This window comes from Phaenicophaeus curvirostris, chromosome 13, assembly GCF_032191515.1.
Source record: "Phaenicophaeus curvirostris isolate KB17595 chromosome 13, BPBGC_Pcur_1.0, whole genome shotgun sequence".
NCBI lineage: Eukaryota > Metazoa > Chordata > Aves > Cuculiformes > Cuculidae > Phaenicophaeus > Phaenicophaeus curvirostris.
In genome coordinates this window covers 14,203,233-14,216,756 of record NC_091404.1, presented here as the reverse complement: position 1 = coordinate 14,216,756, position 13,524 = coordinate 14,203,233, and the positions used below count along the sequence as shown (strand labels likewise).

The 13,524-nt window shown below is 44.2% G+C and overlaps 1 protein-coding gene across 1 annotated transcript in view; it reads left to right on the top strand.

The window, feature by feature from the left end:
* GPC4 (glypican 4) overlaps nt 1-13,524 on the top strand; it is a 67,696-nt gene that overhangs the window by 17,485 nt on the left and 36,687 nt on the right. Inside the window, exon 2 of the mRNA XM_069868083.1 lies at nt 13,026-13,184. Coding sequence (XP_069724184.1) covers nt 13,026-13,184 — 159 coding nt within the window. The remainder of the gene's footprint in view (nt 1-13,025; nt 13,185-13,524) is intronic.

Genomic DNA, 13,524 nt, shown 5'->3' with positions numbered 1-13,524 from the left:
TTTTTTAAATATTCTTAAAAGAACATCTTTTGGTCAGTGAGTTGATGGAATTTTGCTCAGAAGGCAGGCTTGGTTCGAATGCACCAAACGAGTGGTCAGTCAGAACTTATAGGACAAATTACTTGTGTCTGTAAGTCATTCTTGCAAGTTGAAAACCACCTAGACCAAATAAACCTTGAACCTAGAGGTTTTATAGGAGCTTTTGAGCATGTAAATTAAGTTCTTGTAATCACAGTGATCTGATAAAACCTTAAAAACCAGGATTCCCATAAAGAAAATAGTAGTTCCACTTGAGGTGATAAAACCCACATCTGGTGAGCTTTGCTTGCTACCTTCTGATGACCTGTGAAACAGCAAACTAGACTAGAGGAGACTGACTAGAGGAGAGGATGCCAAACTGTTGGTGCTATGCTCTTGCTGTGAGGGAGACACACCAAAAAAAGTTCATTTGAGAGCAAAACCAGCAGCTTTTGAAGAAGGAGCATCCTCCAGCTTGCATTTGCAATCGCATGACTATGGTGTCTTGCTGCCTGCCTCCCGGCCAGCACGACACAGGGAGTTTTAGAGGTTAGGATAAGAAAGGGCCTGGGTAATTGAAAGCAAACAAACAGCCAAGACAAAAAAAAGAAACATAAACCAGCAAACCCAAAGCCACAAATAAAAAACAGACTTTCCAGATTGATTAGTTCAAACTTGTTTATTTGAAGTCCCAAAAGTTCGCATCGTTGCTCTTTTGGGGTGTCTCTCAAATTTAGCAATATGTTAACCACGTGTTTCCAGATCAGCTTTTCACAAGAAAGACCCTGGGTTTGGGTGTGTTGGGGTTGCTTTAAGCTTTAAATTGAAAGGAGGGTGTCAGGCTCTAAAGACTGATTTGTAGTCTTGACATGCAGGTGCTGCAGTCTCGAGAATTATGCTCTGTAAAACCTTTGTTTTATGGAGGGTTTTCTTTGGGTATGTTAAAGAGTACCAAGCGTTTCATGGAACTGCAAAGAAGTTTACCATTTGATTTTTTTTTTTTTTTCTTTCTTTTTTTCTGTGCGTCTGATGGAAACAGGCTTAGGAATAATGATGCACTCACTGGCTTCAGGAATCGGTGGAGACTTGGTAAAGTCTGGTTTTACTTTTTGGTTTTCAGGGTCTTTTGGACTAGAAGGTGCTTTGTAGCTTCAGTAACAGATCAACAGGGCAGCCGTAAAATATATATATATATATATATAAAAACACACACGCACACACGCTTTCACAGGTTTAGCTGAAATCCCTCCAAGCTCCCAGACAGAGGAATTGCAGCTCCTGCCTATTAACTGTTGGTCATTAATGAATCGGGTCTAAATGCCTTGATTATGCCTGGGATTTCTAGGCAGAATCCTTTGCATAGTATTAGTGTGGCAAGAATGCCTCCCAAGGACAAGCTTTTCAGGGCTTCTGGTGTGCCTCTCCAGGAAGCAGTAAGTACATTTTGGGTTGTGCTGATACCATCTCGTGCCTTTGCGCTATCAAAGCGGGTGAAAGCTCCCCGCTGCTCTAGCAGCCCGGCTCTGATGTTCTCTCACATCCAGGCGCGTTGTTTATCTTTAACCAAAGGCTTGGATAAACTTCCAAAATAAATGACTGTAGTAGTCCAACCTGGTCTCCTTTGGCAGAGGTTTACTGGAGTGACTCAAACGTTATAAATATGAAAGTAGCTAGACTTCAAATGCTGCTTCCCCCCCCTTTCTCTTTTCATGTGCACCCTTCGTTCATGTCTGCCTTCCTGATTAAGAGGTAATCAGTGAAGATAGATGAGTCCAGGAGCATTGCAGCCCTTGGGACTGATGGCAGCCCTGGCAGGTCAGGAGCTGGGAGGCACCAAGGGGTCACCGTCACCGCCACAGAGGCTGCCTGAGCTGCGCTCGAGTGCACGGAGGAATGTGGTAACAGGATTTAAAGGAAACGTACAGAACTAACGAGGATTAAAGCTAATTGTCTGCCCCGCTCCTGTGAGGGGTGGCAGGATGTGTCCACGCGGGGAGTGACCCTGTTCTGCAAGGGGAGAGTCTAGTAGTTAGGATCTGTTCTTGGAGGACTTGGGTAGGTTTGGTTCGTTTAGTTGCTGTATGGAGAAATGGAAAAGAGTGGACTGGAAAAAGGTGGGGGGAAGCATCAAGTTCTTCCCTGAAGACTTCAGCACTGTTGGAGCAAATAAGTCTGTAGTAGCTGGTGGGAAACTTCCCACAAATAAATGATTCTCACTGTGCCTGGGCTCTGTTATTGCTGGCATCGCACAACTGCAGCTTTGTTCAGGGAGCTGATGTCTCCCAACTGCTGAACGCTCGTCCTGGGCTGAGCTCAGGCTGGCAGGAGGACTCTTACTGAAGGACTTTGTGTGCTGGTGAGTTTGTTTTGAGGAACACCATGATGCTGTTGAAGGTGTTTTGCAGACCTTGTCTCCCCTTGCAGGTCAGGCTGGTTACTTGGGTCTTGCAGAAAGGCCGTGGTATCCCTCAGCTTGAATAAAGGAGGATTTGGGGAGCGAAGGCTGTCAGGGTCAGTCCTCAGCAAGCCAAAGTGGCATGGAACACTGGCTGGAGCCAACCATACATCAAGCAGGACCTGAAGGAGCTGGGTGGACAGACTAAAAGAGTCAATCCTGTTGTATTTGTGTGCTCTGAGGAAGATTCGTCCCTGCCTGGAAGAAAATGAGGGTTTTGCATGTGGCCAGAGGGAGGAGGGATGATGCCCTGGGCACCAGCAGGATCCTCCAGGCTGGCCGCGCTCACGTTTTACTGCTGGGTGAAAGCAGGTCTCTTCCAAAGCAGGCCTGCAAAGAACGTTGCACCCATTGCTGTCATCTGGAGATTGACATCAGGTGCTTGCCAGCCTGCATGTTATGTGGCTCAGTGGTGGCTGTGGGGTGGCTCTTGGCAGACGTGGGTGGACAACCTGCCCAAGTGAACTCAGGCTTCTTAGGGTTTAGAAATCTTAGTGATTTCTAATAGCAGTCCAAAGCTGGCAGTCTTCTGTCCCGTGAAGTGCCTTGGAGGCAGTGGGGATTTGCAGAGGTAGGGGAGGGTGCCTGATTTCCTGGCATGACCTGACTGTTAGGTTGTAGTTGGACTTTGCTACACCTGAACCCTTAACGCTTTCCCTCTTTTTGTTTATACTTTCATTTACCAGAAGTCGCAACTCCTGTCCCTAAAAAAAAAAAAAAACCCAAGCAAGTGCTACTCTTGCAAATTGAGAAGACGGAGTGTTTCTCCTCGCTGCAGAGCTTTGGCTTGGTTTTGCTCTTACCCTGAGGGTTGGTGGCACTGGTGGCACACAGGGTGGCAGGAGGAAGAAGATAAAGAGTTGGTGCTCTGGTCCAAAGTCTGGGCTGCCTTTGCAGAGTGAGAAGTAAGCTCTCCCCGTGGCAGCTGTGTGGAGCAAGGGACTTGCGTGGGTTTTGCTGTCAAAGCAAGGGAAGCAAAAATAGACTCCTGTCCATGTCACCTCGGACTTTTGGGTGGCCCTGGCTAGTCTTGGCTCTCCACCAAGCCCCTGCACGCTGCTTGCTGTCCTCCCTGTCCAAAACCACCCCGTGTGGTGAAGGAGTGCATCTTTATGAGTGAAAAACGTCACCCTGCTATTCCAGATATTTGCTTGTTTGTACACTGCACTTCGATGCAGTAGTTTGCAGCTTGATGCTGTGTTTTGGGTTTTTTCTTTTCCTTCCCTTCTATGTAAATTTGGTCTCAGAATTGCAGCAGGTTCCACAGTGCCTATTTTGAATCCCACAAGAAAGAATTAATCTCTCTGGAAGTTAATTAACGTCTCGCTAGCATTCCAATTTATAGATTAGATTATTGTTTATATAAAGCCTGGGATATTTTTTAGTATTCTATTTCAAGCTGAAAACAGGAAATTGTGGCCAAATTTAATGAGCTTTGTTTCTTATTCAGGGAATTATAAACATCTTTAGGTTTTGCAATTTTTTGAAGTTTTTGCTTGAGTCGTAGCTGCCAGTTCACGTGCTTTTAGTAAGTTTATTCCTGTTGGTGTGCTTTAACGTGTGGAAATGGTAGCTCCACTATGTGCAATTGCAATGACGTGTGCTTGTTTCCACTTTTGCAAGCAGGAAGACTCTGTTTCTGTCAAGCCCCTATGTAGCTGGTGATATTGGAAAGGTGGGATGCTGGGAGGGGCTTGACAGCCCAACCACAGCACCAGTGCCTTGGGTCAGCAGTCCTTGCTTTGAAATGTGGCTGGTGTCACCAGCTGGAGTTGCTGCAGCTTTCCATGGTTGTGCAGCTCTCAGCTGGGGAGATGTCTACAGACAGAGCATCTCTACAAAACTGTGAACTACTTCTTTTAAGCCTTTTTGGTCATTTGTTTGTATTTTTTCCAAATAAAGCATGATCTTCAGAACCACTAGGAGTGTCTGACCTCAAAACATTGCTGAAGCTTTCGAAGGTCATCTGCCAAATCTGGGATTCGCTAGCAGATGACCTGCTGGCACAAATAGTCTGCTGGCACAAGTAGGTGAGCTTGAGTACATCTCACAAGAAGCTACTGTGCAGCTCTGAAACGTAGTTTTGTGCATTGATGCTGGAATCGGCTACATTTGAAAAGGAAAAGAAAAAAAAAAAGACTGGAAAAGTGGTTGCCAGTGATGTACTCTGGTTTCCCTGCCTGCCGGTGTGTGGTGCCTTTTGCACCAGCGAACGTCTCGGGAGGTGCCTGGTGGAGGGTCTGGGAGCGGTGGAGGGGCTGAAAGTGGAAGGGGAAAATGTTGTTAAGAAAGCAAAATATTCCAGTTTGAATGACGGTGTTTGTGGTGGAATCTGTTTTGGTTAACAGCTGCTTTTTCGGCCGATAGCCTTAAGCTTTATGGAAAAAACCAAACGGGCAGCTTTTTGGCGTTGTATTGCCTTCTTAATGGGGAATTTGAAGAAAAAATGAGAAGTCTCACAAAGAAAGTAACTGTCTCCCAGCCAGATCTCTTCTATTTACTGTTCCTTTTGCCTGAGGCTTCAGTAATTCTGTGTATTTGCTGTTCCCAAAGGATTCCTTTTTTTTTTTTTTAATTTTTCTCTAATTGCATGAAATTATACTTTGAGTTTTTTTGAGTTATCCATGTAAAATCTGCTAGACAATTTCTCTTGAATTCTGAAGTCTGACCATGGGTTGCTCTTTGATGGATTTTATCACAACGGGATAGTTTTTTGTTTACCTTTTATGCATACCCAGAATTACCGGCTGTGAGTGTTGGACTTTCTAACTGTTCCTTGGTGGCTGATGGAGGGACAGGGCACCACCTGTCTCGGCCATCCCAGAGATAGATCTTTTGTGCACCTTGTATATCTGTCCTCTTCCTCCTAACCAGAGAATTGGAAAAAAAAGATAACTTTCAGCATTACTTGCCCATTGCGTAACACCTCTCACTTACGGCACGTAGGCAGAGACACATTATGAAAACTATTTCATGCCTGAAGAATTCAGTGATGATGAAGACAATTTGCATTTCCTAAGTTCTCACTCCGATGTTGAGTAGGGTTTTTTTGGTTTTGTTTTTTTTTTTTAATTAAGAGACGACTCTTGGTTTTCATTGAAGATTTCTGTCTTAGGTAGAGCCAAGGAGAATCCTGTAGTTAACCAGAGCTATTTCACTCTCCAGGCTTGTTTAAATAATAAGTTTATGCAATATTTTTTTTTCTTGCTTTATTTGTATATTCAGGTCTTTGTGTGGTTTCTCAGTCTTTGATGTTTGCAGAAATGCATTATCTTCATCTGTCTGGTTTGTGTTTGGTGTGCCACTAATTGACTCAATATCCTGTTTGTTGGAATGAAAGCGTGCTCTATCATGGCATATTTTTCCAGGGTGTAAAACCTCACAGTGTTCGGGCCACCCTGTTGGGAAGGAAATTGTCGGTTGAGCTATGGAAATGAAGCAGTGAAGGTATTTTTCCTCAGGTGAACAGGGTTTTAACTTTAAATGAACTCTAAAAACCCTACTGAAGGTGAGATCTTGCATCCTCCTCGAATGGATGTCACCTGCAAAGGACGCAATCCCAGGCTCAGATGTGATGTATGGGTTTGGCCCTTGGGGACCTCCACTTGAATCTCTACATTGCCCCAACCTCAATGGGAGAGCCAGGCAGGAGGGGACATCAGATGGCTGGTGATCCTTTTCTAGGGTGATGCAGCAAGCAGAGGCAGGTCTTTGTCTTTTGTTTGGGCCTTAAGAGCATGGGAAGGGCTCTCCTCCTGTGCCCCTGCCCTAGAGGCATGTCCCAGATTTACTCTGGTTGACCTCAACGGGCAGCAGTTTTCACAGATTTGGTCTTTCAGGGACCTAGCTCTGTCATCTGCTTGAAGACGAGCTTTGGAGTAGTAATTTGGACTTAGATGGGTGGAAGGCAAGAGCCCTCTTTGTGTCCTAAGTTGCTCTTTCCAGTAGAAAATTAAAGTTCCTAATGTGTATTTGGCTTAATGTACACACATGGATATAAATCTCTCTTGTTCTCCTCAGTCCCTGACCCTCTTGGCAGTAAATTTGGGAACTTGAAGCTGTCAACAAAGCAAAATGGAAAAATAGAAGCCAGACAGACCTCAGTTGTGTACGATATTTTAAGTAACTGTAGGTACGCACTATGGAAATAATTAGGATTATTTGTTGTGTTGAAGGGAGGTATGTCACTGAGCTATTGTGTGTACCGGCATTCCCTGTGCCTGCAAGATGGATTAGCAGCTGAGTTAACAGATGCAGTAAAGCTCTCCTGAAAATAGTTCACTGTTGTTAAGTGTAGGTGAAAAGGCTTTGGTTTGGGTATCAAAGAGTGTATTTTGACTGCTTGACAAATTTGCAAAAAAAAAAAAAAAAAAAATTGGTATTTTAAGCGTTCTCTGTCAGTCTGGGGAATATTTCTGTGCCATTAGAGTAATCAGCAAAAAACTGAAATGCACATTGATTAATAACCTAAGTGGAAGCGCAGGGGAAGCAAGTGGCTTTAAAGTTAATAAGGCAAATAAACCATTTATATAAATGCCTGCTAATTGAGTGGGATGTTAAATATGCTGCACACTTGCATGCGCTGCCAAACTGCTGTATTTCCATAACCCTACCGGTCAGCTTTGGGACCTGACTGCATGACAGGACGTCTTCTGGCTGAAAACACGTAGGTGGCTGGAAGAAAAGGGATGCAGGGTGGGAAAGAGCATCCATGATGATCAAATCCTGGACCAGGACTTCTGTGGCTGTGGAAGGGCTGGAGTCTGCATACCCATCTGGAGGGCAATTCTAGCTGCTGACCTCCAAAGTGAGGACCTGGGTGTGGGTGCTTGAGGTGCTTTCCCTCTTTTGGTACTTTTAGTGGTTGAGATCCCACTGAAAATCGCAAATGTTTTGGGGGAAGAAAGGAAAGCTGACTCTCGTTACATGCTGGGGGCCTTTAGGATGGGAAATTATTTGTATTGGAAATGGGATATGTAATTTTGTATCTGGTGTAGGGAGGAGGCTGTGCGTAGCACTTCTAGAAGTGTGCAGTTGAAATAGTGGTTCAGGCTGGAAACAGTCCTGTATGCTCAGAAGCTTCACAGTAGGTACATCTCCCAATGGTGGTTGCACTGCAGCTGGAGGGTACCAGCAGCTCTGTATTGTTTTCAAGAGGTGAGCTTAGAAACTTGTAATTCTGAGTTCTACCTTTCGCAGATGCATCGCCTCTGTTAGCAGGACCTCAGTGCTGTTTTATCTCTTCCTTCCTTGCACACGACCGTCTTCACAGGGGTATTCTCCCCGGTAAAATAAACACAGGTCCCTCAGCAGCGCTGCTTTGAAGCAAGCAGAAAAAACTAACCACCTGGTGAAAAAAGGAGTTCTTGAAGAGCAATCAACTATCCAAATTTGCTGGTCCTGCTAGGCAAAAATCATGCTTTCAGGCAGCGTGTGTGTGTGACAGCCAGCGAGGAGGCAGTAGGGTTGCTTTTTTATTCCCCTCCCTTTGGTGTTTGCTGCTTAGTGTCGTTTCACCTGGAAATATTTGTATGCCGAGATGCTACCTGGATTTCTGTGATGCTCTTCATTAGCAGGTACCTAAAAGCAAAGGAAGCTGTGATTAGGGTGACCCAGCCTTGCTTGGGGATCGCTGTGGGATGCGTGGTTCATATCATACAACCATATCATAGAATAACCGGGTTGGAAGAGACCCACCAGATCATCGAGTCCAACCATTCCTATAGCCCATAGGGTTATAGCAGCAGATAAGTAAGAGCTCACAAACCATTTTTGGAAGTGCTAAGCATCCCTGATTTATTCTGTAGTCAGGAAAACAGGGCAGTTTTTGGTATTTTGGGTACAATTAAAGGTGATCGGATTGGGTGGACAGTTCGGTAGCCTTGTCTGTCTCAATGACTCCACCAGAGTCGATCACAGGCTCATGCTTTTCTTTCTTCTTCTCGCCCCTTGTTAACGTGGGGCCAGAGCAGTGGAGCTGTGCTCAGGGGTGATGCTAGTGTTTCTTGTCATCTTTGTTGGGGGTTTTGTAAAGCCTTGGTAGCATGTCAATTATATATGATGGGTGGAAGCCTAATATTCTGTGATAATTAGAAGGCAAGTCTAGTGTGAAATCGGATTAGAGCCTGGCATTACAGACTAGGATTCCTTTAGTAGTTGGTTCAGAGGAAGTCATAAAACTCTTTTAAAGATGACACAAGCTGGTGTGTGCTAAAGGGAAGAGGCAGAGCACGGGGCCAAAATGACGATCCCCCAGCAGGGTTCGCCTCTTGCTCTTCCACCAATCCAGCTTATTTTCCGCTATTTTCTCACAGGGGAGAGAAGTCAGACAGTAACATCTCAGGCTATAAAATGCTTTTGGCTTGTTTACCAAACTGCAATGAAAAGCTAGGCTGTGTACAGGAGTGTTTTAAAGAAATACCACCCCCCCTCACCTCCCAGAGAAACACTCCTGAAAGTTTACCTAATTTTGCACCTAGGTATAGTTCAAGTATGAACTTGGTGATGGTGAGGAGAAGCAGGCTGGGAAAGCATGTTAGACATCCAGAAACAACATTTTGAAAAGGTCTTGGAAAATTGTTCGGTGATAGGAACTGCTTTTCAAGATCGTGGAGCCCCTGCATTTCTACTGCACACTTTTTCATTTGCTGAAAACTCGTTTTCTGACAGGTTGCAAAATAGTTACTTGATTTGGAAGAAACTCCATGTGCCTTGAGTATGCTAATTGTGGTGTTTCTGTAATGGCTTAAATCATATGTTTCTGAGCCCATTTTCTTGGATGCAGGGAGGGCAACATTGTGTAGCATTGCATTTCTATCTTTAAACCATCCTCCATTCCTCAGAGGTGCGCTGTTAACTAGCCAAGGAGCAAGCATCTTTTGTAATTTTGGTTCCTATTTTCTCTGCATTCATATGTGGTATTAAATAGGGAGAAAGTCATGCTACAACAGGCAATGGGAAGGATCTGCTGCAAATCCACGACGAGTTGGATGGCGTGCATATGCGATAGATATTTGGAGTTGCTCTCTGCTACTTGAGTTCTTTTTGCCATGCAGCCCCCAATGTGGTGATTGCACACCCTGACAAACAAATAAAAAGCATAACTTGAAAGGAAGCTGTGGCAGAGTTATTTTTGCTGTGCTTGCATGGTGATAAGTTACAAAAGCTGCCAGGGTCTTTAACACTCAACAGTAGATGAAGAAAGAGTTGCCTTGTATGGGCATTGTTTGATGAATTTTAACTTGGGAAGTAATTATTGCTGAATGCGTCCTTGACAGTGAGCGCATACCATGAGCGTTCTTTACATCATATACATAAACATAAGTTCTCTGTTTAAGTGGGCATAAATACTAGTGTTTTTTGTTCCTTTTCATTAGAGTTCGCTGCCAGCTGGAAAAATGAAGAGCGTTGTCTTTGGTCTTGGCTCTAGGTTGGTATTTTCTGTGTGCATAACTGGTCTGTGCTTATGTGGACCACTGGCAGCAACTGCTTTCCAGGCTTCGTTTTCATTCCCCTGCATGGGGTGGTTATAGTGCTATTGTGTTTTAAAGCTTTTGTCTGATGATGCCGTGCTTTGGGGGCTCTATCTGTGGAGGCATAAGGAGTTTGCAACACTGCAGCCACATGCTGAAGGGCTGCGCGATGGCTTTGTCACCCAGGCAGGCAGTGGGATACTGGGATGTTGTGTTGCTCTGCCTGCAGTCTTGGGCATTGAGTGAGTCCTGTGGATGGATGCTGAACAGATCTGTTCTGCCAGCTAATTTAAAACAAAGGCTAGACGTGAGATTTCTTGCAAACCATGTCAGTGCCTGTTGCTTTGCGCAAGTGAGGGTGTGTTCTAAGGGCTGTGGAGGTGCTAAGGACAACCCTCTTTGTGAGAGAACAGGGGCCCTAGTATCTTTCCATGACTTTTTCATTGGAATCTCCTCCCGTGGCTTAAGAAATCTGTAAGAAAAGCAGCTCACAGCCCTAAATTTTCTAGTTTTTAACACTGGGTAACAGTGCATCCTTCTATGATTAGCACTGAGTAGCCAGTGCTCCCCAGCTCCAGACAGAGCTAATTCTTGATCACAAGCCAAGACGACATAGTGCTGACATGACTGAGAAATATCTTCCATAATTAGATTGCTTGGTCATTCATTTTTGAATGCAAGTTGCATTGTGGAGCATAATTTCTTAATGATCAACCAACTGGGATCTGTGCAAGCCTGATTTACTGTCAGGAGTGTTCTCCTTGCTTAGCTTTGTGCGTCCCAGCGAGGCCCTGTGCAAATTTGGGATGAGGTGGATCAAAGAAAGATGATTTTGTTTTGTAACATTAGCTCCTGGTCCAGCACTCAAAACTATAAACCGCTGTAAGATAATAGAAAAAGGCATTGTAAAATAGGTGGGATTGTAACTTTAGCTTAATAGTGTAAGTAGATATAAAACTGTTACTTCTATTTGTGAAACATACTGAGCATTTTATGTTATCGATAAATACATTAGAGTAGTTGTTAGAAGTTGTTTTAGTCATTTGGGCAGCTTATTTTTTCTTTTAAAGGTCTCTAGTAAGGCAGGCTCAGAGAGGAGTGCCCAGACGCACTTTGGGATGGATTTAGCGGGCAGGGTCCAAAAATCCTGGATGCACCTCTTCTTCTCTTTTAAATGACTTCACAAGCTAAAAGGAGCAGCATCCATTGATGCTGCACCCTGTAATGATGTGTATTTGCCACAGGATGTGCTCCTCTGAGACAGAAAGCAATAGAGTTCGTGAAAGAAAAAATATATCTGTAAGGAGATTGCGAGGTTCTTCTGTGTTTTCTGAAGGCTGTGCCTAAGGAGTGTTGCTTTCTGTAACAGACTTTGAGCTTTCTGTAATTCCAGAGCACCAGACAGTCTTGTGCAATAAATTAGCTGTGGCAGAGTTATCTGTCGGTCAAGGTCTATCTGTAATGCCAGGGAAAACAAACAGTGCCTGTAGTGCAGCAGGAAAATAGATTTAGCAGAGGAGGTTCTTAGGAATTGTGTGTATTATATATAAATACAAAAATATTTATATCTTATTTTAAAATAGTCCTGAAGTGTCTGAAAGGAGAGGTAGTGATGTTTCTAAGCTAGAAAGTTGTGCAGAGTGATGCGAAGGTTCAGTAGCTGGGCAAATGATGTTGTGACATCTTGTGCAAGGCAAGCAGGGAAGCAACCGCTCGTGTTAGTTCCAGGCAGGCTCTGTTTTACCCTGCAAAAACTGCTTTTGTTTCTCTAAACCCACTTTTGATGCTCTAGCAAGTAGGATAGCTCTTTGGTAACCGTATGGTTCACAGCCTTTCATGAGGAGCTTTTTATGTGCAGGGGGCTGACAAGCCCTTGGCCATGAGTCTCTGAACCTTGGTGGTGGTTGGATGCTGGTGGTGGCCTCCAGGATGTGAGCAGGTGGGGAAGACCCTTTCCTTCTCAGTCTGCTTCCCTGGGCTGAAGGATAAGACTTGGCAACACGGCATGAAAGGGGAGAGAAGGCAGCAGCTTATGTGTAGGCAGTGTTTTTTTTAAAATCCCATCTGACTTGGAAGGATGTGTTTCTCATACTAGCTGCTTGTTTTGATCATATCGTCAGCGTTGACAAAGATTTGCACAGTTTGCCCAAGTCTGAACTGTTTTAGCATCAGCCCACCTGCTGGTGATGGTGCTTCACTGTGGGACCTGTCAGAGAAGCTGGAGCCGAGGACCTTGATGCAAAGAGTTCATCTTGTTCCACAAAACCTAACAGTAGCATTTTACTGGTGGTGCTAGAAGAGGACAGCATCATCTTGCACTGCAACGAGATGCTCTGAAAGTAAATTATATGGCTCACATCCTGTGCCTCCATTGTCTGTGAAATTTTGAAATGAGGCTATGGCAGATACTGAAGCACTTCTCTGACCAAACCAGCTTCAGCCAAGTGACTCTTGGGGGAGAATTACCTTTCAGGGTGAAGGAAGAAAAATCTGTTTGAATTCATCAAAAACAAGCACCCAGTTTTGCACAGACTGATGACAGAAAACTGTAAAAATAGGAGCTGGGTAATATAAAACTTATAAAATGAGTATATTTTAATATCAGTGATAATTGTGCTTCTGAGAGAGATTGCTTTTCTTGTGATAAATGGAGGAGGGAGTGCAGTGAAGAACAAAGGATTTAACTGTACAGAAAGGACCATTGCCAGTGATACTGTGTTATGTATTAAGTGAATGACTTGGATGTGATTAAAATACACAGCAAAAATTCATGGGAGGTATCATGGCATATACAGGACGATTTACTGGTTCTTCAAATTATACTGTGCAAGATAAGCATCTGTTTATTCTGCTTATTAACTGAGTAAATAAGAGGACACTTTTTAATGCTTTTGTGTTGCTGTGATGTTCCTCCACAGAAGCAGGTTTTAATACAGCTGGACCAGCAGTCATAGTGAGGGAGAGTCTCCCTGGGAGGAGATGGTGCTGCGGTCCTTGCATCCCCTGCCTCGCAAGCTGTCCTCTTTGCACTTGCTTAGAGAATCCTTTTAACCTGGGCTTCTTTCTTCTATGCTTTTCAGGTGACCACTTGAAAGTCTGCTCACAAGGCTACACGTGCTGTTCTCAAGAAATGGAGGAGAAGTACAGTCAACAAAGTAAACATGACTTCAGAAACGCCGTCGTAGAGCTTAGTAATCACCTACAAACCATGTTTAGTTCCCGATACAAGAAGTTTGATGGTAAGTGCAGGGACCTTGAAATTTCTCTCCTTGTGATAAAGCGTAAAAAAATCCTTATCCTGTTGTTCTCTGCAGTTGTTCTGCTCTGCCTCCCCGCTTGCTGGGGAAGTTCATGACTCATGGTGCAGAGGGCAGAGCATGCCTTGTTTTGCAATCCCATGAGAGAAATATTTGCTGATTATGGCTGCTTGTTTCCCAAAGAGACAAGATCTTTCTTTCTGATTAGTCTTTTGAAAACCATTTTGCTCTTAATGTAAGATTGCAGTTAGTTTTGTTGATAGATCCCTGCGGCGCGTGTAACTGTAACGTGCGCATCTCACAGCCCTCATCCACAAAAATG